This window comes from Bos javanicus, chromosome 18 (genome assembly GCF_032452875.1).
Source record: "Bos javanicus breed banteng chromosome 18, ARS-OSU_banteng_1.0, whole genome shotgun sequence".
In the NCBI taxonomy this organism is placed as follows: Eukaryota; Metazoa; Chordata; class Mammalia; order Artiodactyla; family Bovidae; genus Bos; species Bos javanicus.
In genome coordinates, this window is record NC_083885.1 from 43,799,881 (window position 1) to 43,819,407 (window position 19,527).

The window sequence follows — 19,527 nt, forward strand, 5'->3', positions numbered from 1 at the left end:
CTGACACTCACTCCGTGGGGATTTATGGGAAGAAAGGCAGTTCTGGTGGGGACCCCAGGCTCTCCTGGGTGGCTGAGCCTACAGCAGGGTATGGGAGAAAGGGTCACACCCAGCCAATTCTCAGTCCTCCACCTCTGTAGGGCAGGGTTGGCCCTGGACACCAAGGTGCCAACCCCAGAGAAGGAGTGTCTGGCTCAAGCATCAGAACCCCCAAAAGTCAAGAGCCTCCTCCTGAGCCAACCAAGCCACCTGCTCCAGCCAGCTCCACACATGCCCCCCCCCCCCCCACCCAGGGGGACCCAACAAGTTCCTGAGACAAGTGCACCACCAGCCCTGTTTTATGCACAGATCTTTCCAGGAAAAGCTAGCAGGGCAGTGCTGACAGGGGACCCAGTCCACATCTTCAGGGCTTCCTTACCAAGCCCTAAGAGTCAGAGCTCTTTTTATTTTTCCCCAGGAAAAAAATTTTTTTTTTTTTTGCAAAAACACCTCCTCAATAAACAACATGTAAACAGAAACAGCTGCTTCAGGCTCCACAAATGTCTCATTGTGTCTTCAAGGGCTTGTCCGTGGCAGGCAGTGGGGAGGGCTGGCAGGGGCCATTTTCCTCCTCCTCTGGGGAGCCCTGGGGGTAGACCACGAAACACAGCTCCTGGCCCCAGCGTGTCACTGACTCTGAGGACAGACAGACAGACCAACACATGGACGCTGGGGTCTGACCCCGTGGGACAGGGGTCCTCAGGGAGCTGCTCTCTTGTGACGGGACCCGGACACTTGAGCCACACCATGGGCAGACGTCTGGTGGTGACTGGGCCCCGTGTGGCCACCTCGGCTGCCGGGAGATCCCCGCTTTAGGGCAAAGCCCAGAGAGGGTCCTATCTCCAGGCCCCGCCCCCTCGGGGAGCCGCCCAGCTCACCTGTGAGTCTGTGCACACACTTTGGTTTGCTTCTCCAGAATGCTCCCAGGAAGAAGATGGGCACCCCTGTCAGGATGATGATAACGCCTACCCCACACACCATAGGCTCCGAGATGAAGCTGAAGACCAGCAGGAATGCCCAGAAGACCAAGTACGCCACGGGGACGAGGAGGTTCACCTGGGGGACAGCAAGCAGCAGTGCAGGACACCACCCCCCCAGCTCTCCTGCCCACCCCCCAACCCTGGGGGTCTCGGGCCATTTCCTGGGAGCTGAGACCTGAGGAGCCCAGTTGGCCCAACTGTTGAGGGTCTGTCAACTTCAGTGGCTCGGAGCTCCCCACCACGACTGTATGTGGACTGGCCGCTCGCACTTGGCTGGAGGTGAATGATTTTCAGTGTTCCACATTTCAGGCATTGAGCACTTACTTCTCCAGCTCAAGGATTGATATGCAAATGGGAGGACTTTCCTTTTAGCTCGCTTTCGGGGCTTCTGTTTTGTGTGGGCTCGTGGAATCCTCTGTGACCGTGTCTTAACCTTATTTTCCTGTCCATGAAGTGGGAGTATTCACAGCACCAACCTCATAGGGCTGCTTAAGGACTGAAGACGCCAGTGCACACAGGGCCCCAGGCAGGGCTGGGCACATGGCAAAGCCTGGCCTCCCCATTGCTGCCATCGCTGCCCCCGGGGGTGGCCCTGACCACTTCCGGCATGTGAGCCAGCCAGTCCTTCCCCGGCCTCACCTTGATGGGCCTGTGGAGCGCTGGCCGCCTCCAGCGCAGCACGAGCAGGCCCAGGATGGTGACGCCATAGCAGAGGTAGTTGATGAAGGACACGTAGTTGATGAGCGTGTACGTGTCTCCCACGAGCATGATGACCGCCGTGGCCCCACACTGGGAGAGGACCGGGCTGAGGTCTGGCTCCCACCTGCCTCCTGTCAGCCCAGGAGGGGCCCTGGGCCGGCCAGCTCAGGCCAGGACGTCGGTGAGCCCGGCCCTCCCCTCCCACAGGGCCAGGCCTCACCCCCTGCCACCACCCAGGCTGCTGCGTGGCCCTGGCTCCCTGCCCTGCCAGCCTGGTCCCCCAACTTACACAGACGAGGAGGGCAGGAATAGGGGTGCAGCGTCTGACGTGGATCATGGCTAGCAGGCTGGGCAGGTGCCCCTCTCGGGCTCCAGAGAAGCACAGTCTGGGGGATGGGGGCAGATGGGTGGGGGCCATGAGCCTGGCCCAGGGCCTCCCTGCCAGCCAGATCCCGACCTCAGCTCTGGACCTGATAGCTCTCTTGAGCTGTCACCTCTGACCCCCTGCTCCAGCAGCCCCACTGGGCAGTTTTTCCCCTCATCCAGCCTGCCTCCCTCCTGCTTCCTGTTCCTCAGAAGTGGGATCAGATCTCTGTTCCCCGAGAGTTCCTCGTCCCACCTTCAGGTGGGCTCAACCAGGCGGGATTTCCCTTCCCCCAGCACTGCTCCCGTGCACCAGGGCGGCGGCCTGGCCTCACCCTGACCACTCTCCCTCCAGCCCGGTCACCTGGAGGAGGTGAACAGGTAGCCATTGATCCCTCCGAAAGTGGAAAGTGCCACGGAGACGGGCATGACCCAAGAAAAGTAGCCCAGCAGCTTCTCCCCGAAGGTCTGGGTGGGCACAGAAGAGAAGCAGAGCGTGAGGTGGGGCGGGGGCCGGACAGGAGCCAGGGACCAGGCGGGGGCCCCCACTCACCACGGCCACGGCATTGGAGGCCAGCAGCTCCTGGGGGGACATGGCGGTGAAGTAGGCGACGTTGGTGAAGGTGTACACGAAGGTCACCAGGGGGATGGAGATGAAGATGGCACGAGGTAGGTTCCTGGGGACAGTGGTGGAGCGTGTCAGCATTGGTCCTTGGGGGGCTGGGGTGGGGCCTCAGGGAGGTAATGGGGCTTTGAACCCATCTCCAGGGCAGGGGAGAGGACAGCCCTGCAATCCGTCAGTCTGTCTCCCCACTACTCCGCAGCCCAGCCTTGGCACAGCCTGGTAGGAGGAGGAGTCACTAATATCCTGGGGGAGGGGGCGGATCTAATGTCTGCACGTGAAAAGAATGTTGCATACAGCCAAATCAGCTTTGAAGATCCTCAGAGTGTCCTTAGAGCTCAGTCCACACAGGCCAGGGTCCCCAGGGACTCCCATCGGCACCCCTCACCCCCAGCCCCAGCTGTAACTGTTCACCGTCAGGGTCCCAGCTGAGCCTCAGACAGAGCCATTGGCTTCTTTTCTAGGGACCATGTTGTGTGCACATGTGTAATTTTTTGGCCAACCACATAGCTGGATCCGTTTACAGGGAGACAATGAGACTCAGTGTTTCCGAGACCCAGAGAGGGGCCGTGACTCATCCACAACCATACAGAGCAGGGTCAGGCTGGAACACAGGCCTCCTGGCTGCCTTTCCAGAGCCGCTCGTGGGGATCAGCAGCGCAGCCAGGCCATAGGTGACCGCAGGCCTGGCTGGGGAGGCCGCCTCTCCCACCCCTTCCCAGGGCTGGGCCAATGCCCCACTTACTTTCGAGGGTCCACCAGCTCCTCTGTGACATAGTTGAGGAAGTTCCAGCCGCTGAAGGCGAAGGAGCCCTGGAGGAAGGCCAGGGCCAGGTGGCCCACGGACGGCGTCATCCAGAAGTCGAAGGCGTTGCTGGGCCTCAGCTCCTCAAAGTGTCCTGGGGGGTCCGGAGGCCAAGGGTCAGCATCGTCTCCCCGGCCCTGCACCCAGCCCCATGCCCGGCCCTACCTTGGAAGATCTGGACAAAGCCCACGCCAATGATGAGTGAGAGGGCCAGCAGCTTCCCGCCGGTGAACACATCCTGTATGCGCGTGGCCCAGCGCACGCTCGAGCTGTTCACCCACGTCAAGAGCACTGCGGGAGAAGGACAGGAGGGCAGGTGGGTGAGCAGGCACCCGAGGCCAAGCCCCTCATGGTGGGCCATGGCCAAGTCCAGCCCCGGCTGCAGGACGGGGTGTCTCATGCAGCAGCCAGAGTGCCAGAAGCCCACCCCCTGAGGCCAGCTTCACGGGGGTCTGGCAGCTGGAGGGATACCCGCTCCCAAGTCCTCCCACAGGGGACTTCCCCGGTGGTCCAGTGGTTAAGACTCTGCCTTCCAATGCAGGGGGTGTGGGTTCGATCCCTGGGTAGGAAGCTAGGATCCCACAAGCCTCCAGGCCCAAAAGCCAAAGCATAAAACAGAAACAATATTGCAACAAATTCAACAAAGACTTTAAAAATGGTCCACATTGGAAAAAAAAAAAAAAAAAAAAGACCCCCAAGTCCTCCTCTGCAGGGCGGGTCCTGGGGACAGAGGCCCTGCCCACCCCCACGACTGGGCACTCACTCAGGCAAGCCATGGAGAGCACGCGGGAGGCGGCAGCCGGCGGGATGCAGTTGGGGAACACGGGCTGCAGCACGTAGTTGGAGAAGGTCATGGAGATGACGGCCAGGCTCGTGGGGTACATGATGAGCACGGCGCTCCAGAGCAGCAGGAAGCTGGAATGAGCCAGGGCCCGAGTGGGGCGGGCCTCCCGGGACCCTCCGGGCCAAGTGGGCCCAGGTGTGGGGAGCGGGGCTGCACCCTGAGCCCTGGTACCCAGGCTGCTGTGGGAACCCAGAGGCTGGCTTCAGTCCAGGGAGGCAGGGCCCACCTTGTCGAGGTGTCTGCTCTACTGATAAATTGTTTCAACAGAGATAGCTGTTCAGCACACACTGCTATGGGCTGTCTCTGGGCAGGTGTGGAGAGAGACTAGGGAACCCACCCCTTTTCTAAAGAAAAGGTCCTCGGCCCCAGGCTGTTCCTGAGCTGGGCTGGGCTCTCCTGGGACCTCCAGTCCTGGCTCCAGAAGTAGTCCCCAGCAGAGCCCTGTGGCTACAGATGGCTGACTCTGAGCTGTGGGCCCCGAGGGACCAGACCTTGCAAAGCACCCTGGTAGGGTGGGAAGGATTCAGGTCCCCTCTGCCCGAAACTCCCTCTGCAGGGTGTCCACTTGGGAGTGAGGTCTGACCTGTTCCTGGGGGCTCTGGCTGCACCCAGGGCACCACCTGTCCGTGGGGGTGGTGCTGGCCGCCTGTCCACCCCACCTTGAAGGTGGGCACTGCCTTATCCAAGGGTACCAGTGGCCTCTGGGGCACCAAGCTCAGTGGCTTCCTCTCCGTCCTGGCCTTTGCTCTGTAGCCCTGCTTCCATGCTCCTCGCTGTACACATTCCCCCCTGCCCCACTCCTTTCACTTCTGGGACATCCTAGCACCCTGGCCCCCCTCTCATACTGGGTGCTCCCCTCTCCCCACCCACACACCCACTCAGTGTTATGTGTCCCTGGGGTGGGGGTTGGGCCCTCCTCTCCCATCTTCTCAAGTATTCCAGCCACACAGCATGATTCTTCTGCTTTCATGGGTCCCAGGCCCCTTTGAGGATCCCCTCCCCAGAGAAGAACACCCCCAGACACACCCAGAGGAGTGTGCACGCTCTGCCACACTCCATCCTCTTAAAGGCCCCTGACCGCATTGCTCAGAACCACCCTTTAAATTCTTCAGCCTAGACTTCTCTGTGCTCCAGATACCCCACCCAAGGCCTGACTGAGCATCTCCTGGGTGTGCCAAAGACCTCACCCAAGTAACAAACCCCAGCCTGAAATCTACCCCTCCTGATCAGGAACCCCCATCAGTGGAGTCTTGCTAAAGCCCTCCCTCATGCCACACCGGCCACCACGTCCCCACAATTTGGACTCCTTAATGGTTCTGGAATCTTCCTGGACCTTTGTTCAGGCCCTCAGCGTGGCTCAGCTAGATGGAGCTTGGGTTCCCTTCCACCCACAGGCTGCCCAGTCCCCGCCAAGCCCAGGCCACCACCCTCTGTACGTGCACCCTATCCTTCCTCACTGGTCAGCCAAAAAACCCCCACCTGCCCCTTCAAGCCTCAGCGCAAAAGTGTTTTCTCTGGCAGCCTTCTCCGGGTGGTAGGCAGCTATTTTCTTGGCTACTGGGCAGCTACCTCTTACACTTTCAGAGCAAGGCTCCTCCTGGTCCTGATCACATCAGAGGAGTTTCCCTTCTGTACTGTAAGCAACCTGACGACTGGGCCGGACTCTTTTATCACTGCATCCCGGCCCTCAGCAAGCAGCAGGTGCTTAGCTAACATTCACGGTGATTAAAGGAACACTAGAAGTTATTTAAAGGAAAGCTCTTGCAGAGCGTTAATAGGAATGTCATGCCCTTCATTGCTTGCCTGGATGCTGACAACATCTAGAAGTTTCCATAGTAAGGACTTTCTCACCTGTAAACACCTGGGAGGGAGGTGAGGCTTATTTAAAAGGTAGCACAGAGAGGTCAGGGGCCAGCTAGTGTCTGGCTGGAGTGCCATGGGCGTTGGTCCCACACACCCTGGCCTTAGAAGGCCATCCAACACTCTCTCCTTCCCTCCACCCACTCCCATGACCTCCCCAGGATATGAGAAGCAGAAGAGGATACTGGGGTCCGGGCCCAGCAGGCCATCGGTTCTGGAGAGGCTGTCCCCACCCCCAGCTGCTAGAGCCCCACACTTACCCAGCCAGGCCCCCAAAGATCTCAGTGACATAGGCGTAGTCCCCACCAGACTTGGGGATGGCCACTCCCAGCTCCGCGTAGCAGAGTGAGCCCAGGGCAGTGATGCCTCCACCCAGGACCCAGACGAAGAGGGCCAGACCCACAGAGCCAGAGTGCTCTAGGACCCCTTTGGGGGAGATGAAGATGCCCGAGCCAATGATGTTTCCTGCAGTGGGGAAAGGTAGGGAGGCATCAGGTCTGGGGTGCCCCCAGCAGGCCAGCCTCTCTGTGCAGCTCTAGATGCTGCAGTGAGGAGGGGAGCTTGGGCTGCTCCCTGGAGGTGGGCCTGGAGGCATGTGGACACCACGGGCCCCTGAGACCCTGCAAGCCCCACTCTGGCCACCTCATTTCCCCTCCCCAGCCCCTGACATGCACAGTGACACCTTTGTCTGTCCAGACAGGCTCCCTGCCAGAGATGAGTCCTGTTCCAAATTCCTCTGCCTCTCACTCCCATGAGGTGGGCCAAGCCCAAGCAGTGGCAGCCACTCCAGTGCCTCCCCACAGGGCCCAAGTGCAGCCCCTCAACCCTGGCCAAGGCCTCCAGGCTTGTCAGCCTCCAGCCACCTCCTTCCTCCCGGCCTGCTGGCAGAGCCGGTCACTTAAAGCAAGACCTTGACCATGACACTGTTGCCACTTTCTATTGGCCGAGATCCAAACTCACAGTGTCTTGGGGACGGCACCTCCCCCAGGAAGCCCTCCTTGACCAGCTGGCAAGGCTCCTCCTCCCACTTCACAGCCCCAGACCCTGCTCCATACTCTCTTTATCTTCCATCTCCTGTTTCCCTGTCAGAGAGCCCTTTGCCTGCTGGGCTCTTCCCTGACCTAGGACACAGACGGCAGACACAGACTCAGAAGAGATCTGGTTTCCTGGTGTTCTTAAAATGGTTCAGCTTCTGGGCAAAGGGCAGTGGGGTGAGGGAGAGGACCTGGTACATTTTCAGGGATGAGGTGGACGGTGGCAGGCTGGCAGGACTCGGTTGGCTCAGCCTGGGGTCTGGGCACAGATGCCTCTCCCTTGGGAACAGCCACTGTTGCAAACAGGAGTTACTGCTCAAATCCCAGGACCACAGTGGGAAATCCTGGCGGGGGCTCAGAAAGCCAGGAATCTCTCCTAGCTCAGGTCACCTCTCGAGTCCTGCCTGCACAACAGGGCTCTAGTGAGGATTCAGTGAAGTACTGTATGGGAAGCCTCAGCTCATTCACAGCTGCATCCAGATGTTCTTTGCATCTTCGGGTGATTCTGTGTGTACTGTTGGAAACCTCACCTAGGGCCTCCAGCACATAGTAGGTGGTCAATACACATCTGTTGCGCAAACTACGGGATGAGTGAATGAATGGCCTGAGGTCCTAAATGGCACCCGTGCCCCGATGTGAGGGACCAATGTTCTCATCTGTGAAGTGGGTGCAGCTGTCTCCACTCGGCCCTCCCAGCAGGAGACTCTGGGCAGGAACAGAGGGGTTGGCTGGCTTTCTAGGTTTGGGTGCCAGTGGAATCTGGCAGGTCATGGGTCACAGAAAGCCTGGCCTGCCCCTGGACTGACTCTTGAGTCTTGGAAGGATGGGCACTGGTCAGAGTGGGACTCTCTGTTGACTCGTGGGGTCTGGGAGCAGAACAATGGGAGACCCTCAGAGAGCCAAGCTGCAGGCTGCAGAGCAGGCTTCCAGAATGAGCAAAATGCTGATTGCCCACTTAACCCTGAGCTCCCTGGCAGTTAGGGCAAAGAGGATAATGCACTGGGTGACCTGGGCCTCATCCTCTGTGCTAATGAATCCAGTCATATCACTGGTGAGGTACAGTAGGGCCTGCCCAAGAGGAGATAACCCCAGAACCCACAGGGCATGGGCTTCCCTGGTGGCTCAGCTGCTAAAGAACCCGCACACCAATGCAGGAGACACAGGTTCAATGCCTGGGTCAGGAAAATCCCCTGGAGCCAGAAATGGCAACCCACTCCAGTATTCTTGCCTGAGAAATCCCACGGACAGAGGAGCCTGGTGGGCTATAGTCCAAGGGGTTGCAAAGAGTCGAACACGACTGAGCACACAAGCGCATACACACCCACAGGCCACATGAATAAAAAAGTCGCACTGCTGGGACCTGGGCCTCAACCCCTCCACAAATGGCCCCATCTGCTAGGGCCCAGGTGGGGAGCACAGGACCAAGAGGGCAGAGTCTGCCGGCTCCACCTGCAGGGCCCACAGGCAGGTCTGGATGAGGACACAGCTGGGGCCGCCCATCTGCATGGACTCCCTGTTCACAGTCCTACCCCACCCCCACCCAGTCGACACAGATTTCCAGTCTGGATGGCCACGATGCCCTGCTTGGCTTTCCAGTCACATCCCAGGAGCCCTAAACACATCCAGATAAGGAGGAAAGAATTTCTGTCTCCCAGCCTCCCCCCAGGTAGGCTGTGTCCTCAGCTTGCTTCTAGGGGGAGACAGGCCACCTGCTTCATCCACTGTGGGGCCCGGGGCCTCGGTGGGCTCTTGGGTTTCTAAAGGGTCTTTGAGTTCACTCTGTCCAGTAGTAGAGCCTCTGTTCTCAGGACCTGGTGGAGCAGGATTTGCCAAAAGCCAGGGAGGTTGGAAGCCAGCGGGGGTTGGGTGGCCTTGGAAGGAGCTGGGTGCATCCAGAGCCCTGAGCCACGCGGCCCCCCCCACCCTACTGTGGGGCCCCCACCACCACCCTGTACAATTCAGCCTGACAGGGCCCCACCAGGGTAGCCCTCGGGGAAGCCACACCTGGCACCTCGTCTCCCAAGGCTGGGATCTGAAAGGGACATATCAGTAGTCGTTGCCCACTAACTTGGATGCTGGGAACTGGGGGATGGGCCGGGGGTGGAGACTGCTATTGTTTTAGACACGTGGCCTCAGGCTACAGTGCAGGACTTCTCCCCACATGGCTCAAAGGGACACGTGTGCCAGCAGGTGTCTCTGAGGTCTTTGGGGGCCTCTTCCTCCAGGCCTGGACATCCTCCAGCCTCTGCCCTGGGTCTGCGCTGGAAGATGGCAGAAAACCCCATCAAGGTCCACTGGCTGCTCTTGGTACCATGTGGGTGGGATGGGGCTATGCAAGGAGCAAAAAGGCTAGATGAGGGGCAGAGGACAAGGAGGGATGTTGCTGAGGTGGCCGCCTACAGCAGTGGATGTTTAGGGGTGTGGAGAAGGGACCACAGAGCCATAAGGGATGCCTGCCTATCGCTCCTGGTGGTGGAGGGTCCAGGCCTCCCTTCTCAGCGCCCATGTTCAGGCCCGGCAGAATCAGCTCTGCCAGATTTAGTGAACAGCAGTGGACAAGTCTGGGCTTCCCTGGTAGCTCAGCTGGTCAAGAATCCACCTGAAGTGCAGGAGACCCTGGTTCAATTCCTGGGTCGGAAAGAGACCCTGGAGAAGGGATGGGCTACCCATCCCAGTATTCCTGGGCTTCCCTGGTGGCTCCGATGGTAAAGAATCTGCCTGCAGTGCTGAAGACCTGGGTTCAATCCCTGGGTTGGGAAGATCCCCTGGAGGAGGGCATGGCAACCCACTCTAGTATTCTTGCCTGGAGAATCCCCATGGACGGAGGAGCTTGGTAGGGTACAGTCCATGGGGTTGCAAAGAGTTGGACGTGACTAAGTGACCAAGCACAGTGGACAAGTCCATCCTTTGGGGGATCCTGCTCTGGAGGAAGCAGAGGAAGGGCAGGGACCATGGAAGGTGGGATGGGCTGGGAGATACTGCTGAGCACCTGGTCAGGTGTCTCAGTAGGCTGGAGGAATGTGTGTTCCGAGGCCTCCATATTCCTGTCCACCCAATGGGACGGCTGCTCTGTGGTCCTCGCGGGTCCTCGGCGGGGCCAGAGCTCCCAGGAGGGTGGTGAGGATGAGTCCCCCCAACCAGGGGGGCCCCCCTCCAGTATCCTCTCGGCCCTCTTCCCTCAGCCCGAGCTGGGTGGTTTTTATCACATTAAGATGTTTGGCCTGATGGGGCTTACCCAGCTCCGTGGAGGAACGAAGAAAGGGCCATTGTTCCCCTGGCTGCTGCAGTGCGTGCTGACCTATTTCTGGGAGGCAGTGGCCGACTATGGAGGTCCCCAGGGTAGACCACGAAGGTCATGCCGGTGGAAGGGGCTGGCTGCCCTGGGTGTGTGTGGGGGTAATGTGCAGAGTCTGATTCAGGGAGGGGTCGGGGCGGTCCTGTCACCACCACCCCCATCCCTGAACAGGAGTCAGCTGTGTGACTCAGGCCTGTGCTGCCCCCTTTAAGCCTCAGGTTCCCCTTCTGCCAGGAAGGGCCATGGGACTCGGGGGGCAGCAGAGGGCTGGGGCAACCCTGACTTTGGCAGAGGTACTGCTGGGCAGGATGGATATGTCCTGCCAGCTGCCAGAGGAAACACGGTCTGCTCAGGGCCCTCTGTCCTCTCCCGTGGCAGGTCTCTTCCCAGCTCACTGGCCTCCAAGAAGCAATGCCACCTCCAGGAAGCCCTCCCTGATCTCCCACCATGATCTCTATAATAGGGCCCCTCCTCCTCTCCCATGGTACCTGGAGGATGGCTAGGAAGTGATTACCTTTATTTGCCATCCTGGGTGGACCTTGCATTCCCAGAGGGCAGGGACTATGCCCTGACCTGCTGAGATGAGGAGTTTGAGCCCCCTAAAAGGACAGGGGACCCCTAGGGCCTAGGTCCTCTTACACATGCCTGCCTTTTCAGTGAGCATGGCTATGACGTGGCCTCCTCCTGCCACACTGGCCTGCTGGCCTGACAGAGAACAGCTCCTGGACTCCTGGGCCCTGTCAGGGACTGGCCATGGGCCAGGCCTCCTTCCCTTGCACTGGGCAATGAGTCCCAGCACCTCCCCATTAGGATGTGACCCATGAGATTTCCAGGGAAGAACTCAAAATTCCTGCTGGTAAGTCCCAAGTGTCCTGAGACCGTGGGCAGGGCCAATGACTAGTTGAGAACCCCTAAATCTGAATTCAAACCCTGGATCCCTCATGGTGGGGGGCTGTGGACAAGGTGCTTCACTCTCTGAACCTTCTTATCTGTAAGATGGGGAGATGAGGGAGTGATGTGGGTCTGTACTCATCCTGTCTGCTACCTCAGAGGTCCTGGGAAGTGTTTATGGGCAGTCCCTATTGCTGTCTACTTTGGAGACAGCCAGCCACCCAAGCTGACCTATGGAGACCTGAGCCCCTTGGGACCTCAACACCGTGGGGTCAGCAGCCAGAGCCCTGCTTTGGGGGCCTTGCTATTGCTCTGGGTGAAGCCTCTGCCTCCCAGTGTCCTGGTGGTGAGCACATGTCAGGCACCCCTCTGGGGGACACAAGTGCCCGCTGAAGTCGTGGCAGAACTCCAGGGAGGTGAGTGGGGACACTTCCAAGACATGCCTGAAAGTGCCAATCGGCCAGTGTGTACCACCAGACTGACCCACTTTCCTTTTGAGAGAGTGATGAGCAGAAGGACAGAACTCTCTTCCCTGGACCTACTCACCTCACAGTCTTCCCAGATCGATGAATGGCAAACCAGGCCCCCAGCTGCTCAGGCTCCAGTTCGCTATCACCTAGACTCTACTTGGCCACATCTTTCATCCAGTTCATCACAAGTCCTTTGGCTCAATCTTCCAGACATGCCCAGGACTGAACCTCCTCTCAGCACCGCCATTAGCATCACCCCACTGTCTGCCACCATTATTTCTTACCTGGGTGACTCCTGACTGGGCTTCCGGCTTCAGCCCGCAGCCTCTCCCCCACAGTAAGCCCCAGGCCATGTCATGCCATGCCATCCTGTTCCATTCCATCCTACTCCACCCCACGCCATCCCTCTTCTGCTCAAAGCCCTCCTCGGGCTCCCATCTGACAAAGAAAAAGAGGCAAGGTCCTTACTGTGGCTGCAAGACCCACACAGACTGGACCCCATCCCATGCCTGACTCATCACCCATCTACAAACCTCTCTCTATCATCTTCTCACCTTAGCGCTTAATCATGACCCGGTCATCTAAACATTCAGCTGGTTTATCTTATTTGCTCTTCGACTTCCCATGCTGGAACATCAGCTCCAGGAGGACAGGGATTTGTCTGTCTTGTTCCCTGTTGTGTCTCCAGCACCCAGAACAGAGCCCTGCACTGTTTGGTACCTAACTGTTGAATAGATGCATGAAGATGACCAGTGCTGGCCAGCCCCACCCTTGTGGCTGGAGCTGCCTCAGCCCCCAAGGGTGATCGAGAGCACACCAACAGCATCTGACCCAGGCCTGGTGGCAGCCTCAGGTCCCTACTTCCCTCATCTGTAAATTGGGGCTATGGTGAAGCAAAGACAGGCTGGGGGGTGAGGGTTCTGAAGAGGGGTATCCTGAGCAGCCCAGAATCTCCAGCCCTGGAGACAATGGAGGGACCTGGCCACAGCTGGGTGCATAGGTACTGGCTCCTAAGGAGATGGGGTTCACAAAGGAGACCCCAGAGCCCCAGAACACACTTGAGCCTGATCCACAAACATAGGCTGGATATTTGGGTCAAAGGGAGACAGTGGAGGCCAGGACAGCCTGGTCAGCAGACACAGGTGATTCTCAGTCTGCTGAACCTGGGCACAGTCCCTCCTTGGGCATGAATTGGGGAGGTAGCTGTTTGTGGTCCCTGAGTCAGGACAAGGGATCCTGTACATACAGCCTTGGGTGGGGGTGAGGAGTCACAGAAGACTTCTCTGTCCACCTGTTTGTCTATTTATAGTAGAGTGAGGAGTTCAGTAAATCTTGGTTGGATGAGCTCCCAGCTTAATCCTCAACCTTCCCCTATCATGAGCTCTGAATCTGGCTCTGATTTTGCCCTGCACCAGAGCAGTGTGAAGAAGCACGCTGGATTGGGAGAGGAGCCCAATTCTGGTTCCAAATATCAAGTCCACCCCTTGCAGCAGCATCATTTAACTTTCAACAGCAGTTTCTATATCTATAAAGTGGTATGAAAATTCCCATCTTGCAAGGTGGGCAATCACATGAGATAAAGGGAGACTGTGTTTTCATAATGTAGCCAGGCGTATTTTTCTGAATAGACAGATGTAGTGATGTCTTGCACAGCTCCGGCCCCAGAGGACTCTTTTTCCTCCAGGCTGGCTCATTCCCCTCCAGCTGTGCTTGCTTCAGTGGTCCTAAGTACGTTTTAGGTGGAGTCTTTTTCAAGCCCAAAGCCCTACTTAGCCTGAGGTAGGGGCTGCAAGGGGAGAGAATTACAGGATCTTCTGGGAGAGTATTTGGAAGTTTTGGAGATAAGAAGAGTAGCTGCTAACAAACAAGAAAAATTATGAAGAAGGCTATAAAGTTCTCAAGACTTTTTAGGCTAAAATAGGACACTTTGAAGATATTTTTTACTCTGGCCAGGCTCCCCAGAGCAGGAAAGTGGGATAAGATGTGGGAGATGCGGCCCCTGGAACAGTGAAGAGGGGGACCTTCAGGGTGTCAGGTGGGAGATGGTGGTGCAGTGATTCAGGCCATACCTGCCTCATCTGTCACCTTCTGGAACATTCTCCCCTTGTCTGTTTTCTGCCCAGGCTAGCCTCCCGCCTGCTGAAACCCTTCAAAACTCCCCAAGTAGGGTTATAGGACCACCCCTGAGTGTCCTGGGCTGCAGTCAGATCATTTGGGCTCTGTTTTTGAGTCTGCCACCCTTGGCTAAGTCACTCCTAAAGCCCAGCTCAGTCTTCAAGGCCTCACGCCAAGGGAACAGTGGCCCTGGAACAGCAAAAATGGCATGAGAGGTGGGGAAGCTGGGAGGGCAGAGTTGTGCTGCACAGAAAAACTCCTGCTGAGTTAGCCTCATCTGCTCCCACCATCACCACCAGGGCCCTCTCAGGAGGCGAGATGAGCCAGCAGCCTCTGCTGGACTTAGGGGAGCGGGGATGGGATATGGGGATAAGGCAGAGTAGGTCTATGCTCGAGGATGCTGGGTTTAGCTGAGGCAGCCCAGGAAAAATCACGTCTCTCTCTGCCCCTTCTGGGCACTGTAGCTGGTCAGCCTCTGAACTCCCTGGTCCACCCACGATGTGTGGGCTTCCTCTTTCTGGGGGCACAGCTCCTGGAGAGGGTGTGGGTCAGGGCAAAGCTCTAGCCAGTACTCTGACTGAATCCCTGGAAGGAGACTGTCCTCCCAGCAGACGGGCAGGGGCACTCGAGGTCAAGAAGGGCTCCAGACCAGATCAGTATCAGCTCCTAGAAGATGCCTTTCCAGGTGCAAGGGGGTGAGACAGAGGGGTACCTGTACAGGGGCTGTGTCCTGGGGCAACCCTCAGTGTGAGTTAGACCCCAGCTAGACCCCAGCCTTGGCCCAGGAGCTCCAGTGTGGGGGGTGGGGGTGGGCCAGCGGAGGAGGAAGTGAAGACCCCAGACTGTCCTCCTGAGCCCCCAACTTTTTCCATCTCCAGGGATCCGAGGATGAACAAGCAGCTCCCACTGACTGGGGATGGGAAGCATGAGAAGGTGATAAAGAAAGAGCAGTCAAAGTCCACTCCATTCATCCTTCCAGCCCTTGTCTCCTGGGACACTGGAGGTGGAACAGACTCCTCCCACAGGGCTGTCTGGGGCACCTTGTGTGGACACAGGCACAGGTCTGGGTTGGCCAGTTCCTGAGGTGTCAGTTTCATGACTTGGGACAGCAGGGAAATCCCACCACTGTTTTCACTGGGCCCTGAGCCCTCTGCCTACCCAGAAATCCCCATATGTGGGCAGGATGTGTGCACTCATTCTCAGGTGGGGAAGCTGGGCCAGAGAGGATGCGAGTGGGGTCCCACCCCAGGAAGCCTTTCTGCAGGCGGGGTCTGCCCACCCCAACTCAGCCGCCCCATCACTGCTGCTCCGCCCCCCTGCGCCAGGGTCCAGCTGGCAATCTTGGCACTAATTACATTCTCGGAACCCATTTCCACTCTGGGCTGGTTCTACCTGTCCAGGCTACCCACAGTCCCTCCTGCTTTGGAAGAATAAATCATTCACACGCTATGGCACCTGGACCCTGCACACCGTAGGAACTCTGCTTGAGCCACAAGATCCAGAACTGGGAGGCCTTAGCAGTAGGCCAGCTTACAGTGTCTGCTCACTTGGCAAGGCTCCTGCACTCAAGGCAGGACCACATGTTAGAGATGATAAGACTGAGGGAAACTGCCCTGCAGAAGTTTAAAGAAATAAGGACAGCAGGAGGATTCCAGCGGTGGACGGGACCTGCACCTCGTTCGAGCGCAGAAGTCCGGGGCACTTGGGAACTCTGCGGCTGCTGTGTGAAGGGAGACGCCGCATGTGCCGCGGGCGTGCATCCTTCATCCATGGTCCACCGTCGCGGACCGCTAGGCGCACCCGGAGAGGGGTGCTCCTTGTTCCAAGCCGCTGTCCGCCTCAGGCCTCACCGCCCCAGGCACCCGCCCGCTCCGGTCCCGCTCACCGATGATGATGGTACAGGCGCTCACCAGCCCGATCTCCTTCTTGAGCGCCACCCGCTCCGAGGCGCCGGGGCCGGGACCCCGGCCGGGGGAGGGCGAGGGCGCAGGGCCCGGGTTCCCGCGCCCGCTCGGCTGCTGCGTGTGGCCGGCCATGTCGCTGTCCCGCCGCGTCCCCGCTCCCCGCACTGTCCCGTCGGTCCGACCGGCCGCCTGTCAGTCCGGCTGTCGGTGCGCGCCGCCCTCTCAGCCGGGACAGCGCCCACAGGCGGGCGCATGCGCGGGCGCGGGGCCCGGGCCCTGAGCCCCGGCGGCGGGGGCCAGGGAGGGGCGGAAGGAAGACCGGCCGGCAGCCCCCTCCCCCACCTTCCTTAAAGGGAACTCTCCCCCCCCTCCCCGTGGCTCTCCCCCTCCCAACCCAGGCCTGGAAAGAGGGAAAGGACTTGGGGCAGACTTAGGAAGAACTTCCCAGACCCAAGAAGGCTTAAGAAGTGGGTCCTCCCGCTGCCTGAGTTACAACCATTCCTGGGGTGGGGGTAGGGGGGCAGGGCTCAAAGGCAGGACTGTCCCTGCCCTCAAGGAGACTGAAGAAAGCTGGTCAATATCATAGCCGTCTATGTGCTGAGATCCACTGTGCGCCAGCGCTGCCGGACCCCTTAAATCCTAGCTCGGGTCCGTAGAGCGCGAGTGCCAGGAGAGGGATGGAGGTTGGGCCCCTTCTCCGGGTGGACGCTGAGCTCCCGGGATAGTAAAGGGAGCTGACCGAGTGGCTTGCTAGGCGCAAACCCTTTCCCATGCCGCCTTGGCCGCCTTGGCCTCCAGACAGACGCTGGGTGGAGGGTGTAGGAGCTACAGTTCTCCGAGGGGTATAGGTTGTGTCCGGGATCCCCTCGAAGGGGTCAGGAGACCCTAAGGCCACGCCATCAAAAGTCTGGGGAGATGGGGTCGGGGTGAAGACTTTGGAGCCCTCAACGGCCATCCAGAGGGGACCCAGTGCCTCGTGGGGGCCCTGGAAGGGCTTCGGCTCAAAACCCCACCTTCCCTCGCTCTCCGCCCAGCCCGGCTCTGCGCTGAGCCTGGCAGGTTCTACCCGCAGACGCCTGGCCACAGGTGAGAATTCGGGCTCGGTGCACCAGAACTCGGGTCCCTGGCGAAGGCCCCGCGCAGTCCAGCCCGCACCAGGAGACGAGGCCACCTCAACTGCCCCGGAGACGCGGAGAAGGGGGCCCTGGCCTCTGGGGTCACAGGCGGGGGTCGGGTGTGCAGGGCCCAAGGGAGGTTGCCGCCGCCTCCTCCTCCCGGAAGCCGTCAGGACTGCGTAGCCCGGCCCGGCGGAGCAGACACGAGGAGGGCCGCGTCGGGGGCCACCAGGGCGGCGGGAGGGGAGAGTCTGGCACGGTGCGGCCGGCGGCGGAACAGCCTTTGTCCCTTCCTGGCGGCCGCCGCGACGCGCTGTCCCCTGAATGTGGATGAGCCGCGCCGGGCGACCCGTGTTCCCCCCGCCCGCGGCCTCCGACGGGCGGACGGGGGTGGGGCGGGGTCTGGGCCCCGTGCTGGGCTGCGCGCGGAGCGTCGAGCTGCCAGCGTGGCGGTGCTCCGAGGTTGCAGGCGAGGGGGACCTTCGAAGCTGGGGGTGGGGACCTAGGAGTAGGCGTGGGACGACCCTGGCGGGACGCGGTGGGGGAGGCCGCCCAGCGGGGCTTCAGCCCTCGCGCTCCCGTCGGAGTCCCGCATTCTTGGCGCCCTCCGCCTCCCGCCCCAGAGACGCGTTCAGCGCGGACTTTCTTAAAGGAGCCTCGCGCGGGCGGTGGGGTGAGGGCAAGCGGCGCGAGCTCTGGGGACTCTTTAATTGTCGCGGGTGATGTGGACTGGGGTCTAACCTGTTCGACTCTCTGCACCCAGCTGCCCTTGCAACGATAAGGTCTGTTGGGAGAGGGTCCCTCCAGGGTTGGCATGAACCTCACGGGCCAGGGGCCTGTGGTTTTCCAAGGTGAGCCTCTCGTGGTCCCTGAAATGTGGAGTCGGTGTTTCAGGAGGTGGAGGGGGGTGACCCTAGGGCACTGCGCAGAATGGAATTTGTATTTTGTTTTCCAGGCCCACAGTTCAGGAGGTCATTTTAGTGGAATACACCAGACCTTGCAAACCCTGATGGGAAAAAAAAGTTGGCAAGATTGGTTTACCATCCAAATGACAAGAGGTATATAAGGCCCCACATTAACAGGAGGAAAAAATAGGAATATCGTAGGATGTTCTCAAAAGATTCAGAAAACAGTCTTTCACGATTTAAACAAACCAAAAAAGTCTTAGCAAATTAGAAATAGTAAGGAGCTTTCTCAATTTGATAAAGGTATCTTACCAAACCCTCAAACCCTCCAAGATACAGAAAACAACAAACAAAACCCATTCAGTAACTTCGTGCTCAATGGCGAAATGCTTGCTTTCCCACTGAGACTGGAGATGAGAAGGAATGTTAGTTAGCACTCTTTTCTATACAGTACTGGGCTGGTCCTCCCAGTGGAATAAGGCAAGAAAAAGAAGTGATAAGACACAACCTTTTAATGACTAAAATCTGAAATACTGACAACACCAAATGCTGTTGAGGATGTATAGCTACAGTAATTTTTACTGGTTGCTGGTGGGAATGCAAAATGGTACAGCCACTTTCGAAGATATTTTGGCAGTTTTTTAAAAAAACTAACATACTCTTATCATACAACCCAGCAATCGTGCTCCTTGGTATTTACCCAAAGGAGTTGAAAACTCAAGTCCACACAAAAATCTTCAGATGGATGTTTATAGCAGCTTTATTCAGAATTGTCAAAACTTGGAAGTAATCTAGATGTCCTTCAGTAGGTGAATGGTACATCTACAGTTTAGGATGATAGAATAATGTGTGCTGTGCTTAGTCACTCAGTCATGTCTGACTCTTTGTGACGCCATGGACTGTAGCCCACCAGGCTCCTATGTCAATAGGATTCTTCAGGCAAGAATACTAGAGTGGGTTTCCATGCCCTTCTCCAGGGAATCTTCCCAACCCAGGGATCAAACCCAGGTCTCCTGCACTGTAGGTGGATTCTTTACTGTCTGAACCACCAGGGAATCCCTTAAGAGAATACTGCTGCTGCTGCTGCTAAGTCGCTTCAGTCGTGTCCGACTCTGTGCGACCCCATAGACGGCAGCCCACCAGGCTCCCCCGTCCCTGGGATTCTCCAGGCAAGAACACTGGAGTGGGTTGCCATTTTCTTCTCCAAAACATGAAAGTGAAAAGTGAAAGCGAAGTCGCTCAGTTGTGTCCGACTCTTAGTGACCCCATGGACTGCAGCCCACCAGGCTCCTCCATCCATGGGACTCTCCAGGCAAGAGTACTGGAGTGGGGTGCCATTGCCTTCTCCATACTTAGCACTAAAAAGAAATGCACTATCAACCCATGAAAAGACATGGAGAAAACTTAAATGCATGTTATTAAGTGAAAGAAGCCAATCTGAAAAGAATAAAAAAAAAGGTGTGAAGATAGGAAAGGAAAACATACAACTGTCATTTACATGTAACACTGTTGGATAGAAAATCCAAAAACATTTCTATTATATAAAACATTTATGTTTATAACTCAAGGTTAATCAGGTAATTTAG

The 19,527-nt window shown here is 58.1% G+C and overlaps 1 protein-coding gene across 2 annotated transcripts; it reads right to left on the reverse strand.

Annotated features, from left to right (window-relative positions):
• Positions 1 to 425: 425 nt before the first annotated feature.
• SLC7A10 (solute carrier family 7 member 10) lies at positions 426 to 16,284 on the reverse strand. 2 transcript variants are annotated; one of them, XM_061387902.1, is made up of 11 exons: positions 15,903 to 16,284; positions 6,473 to 6,677; positions 4,272 to 4,423; positions 3,674 to 3,799; positions 3,449 to 3,602; positions 2,635 to 2,758; positions 2,446 to 2,549; positions 2,008 to 2,104; positions 1,659 to 1,808; positions 918 to 1,095; positions 426 to 675 (listed from the first exon to the last, which is right to left on the reverse strand). In XM_061387902.1, the coding sequence occupies exons 1-11, from the start codon at positions 16,051 to 16,053 to the stop codon at positions 545 to 547; spliced, it is 1,572 nt and encodes a 523-aa protein (XP_061243886.1). In that variant the 5' UTR covers positions 16,054 to 16,284; the 3' UTR covers positions 426 to 544. The 2 variants fall into 2 exon arrangements, with proteins under 2 accessions (XP_061243886.1, XP_061243887.1); XM_061387903.1 differs by lacking the exon at positions 1,659 to 1,808.
• Between the last annotated feature and the right edge of the window lie 3,243 nt (positions 16,285 to 19,527).

What these genes read in the sequence shown, in the direction of transcription:
- SLC7A10 (XM_061387902.1), bottom strand. Translation starts at nt 16,053, where the DNA reads ATGGCCGGCCACACGCAGCAGCCGAGCGGGCGCGGGAACCCGGGCCCT. An exon ending in CGCCTGTACCATCATCATCG is followed by an intron (nt 6,678 to 15,902) that starts GTGAGCGGGACC and finishes TCCCCACTGCAG; the next exon opens with GAAACATCATTGGCTCGGGC. An exon ending in CTTTGTCCAGATCTTCCAAG is followed by an intron (nt 3,603 to 3,673) that starts GTAGGGCCGGGC and finishes CGGACCCCCCAG; the next exon opens with GACACTTTGAGGAGCTGAGG.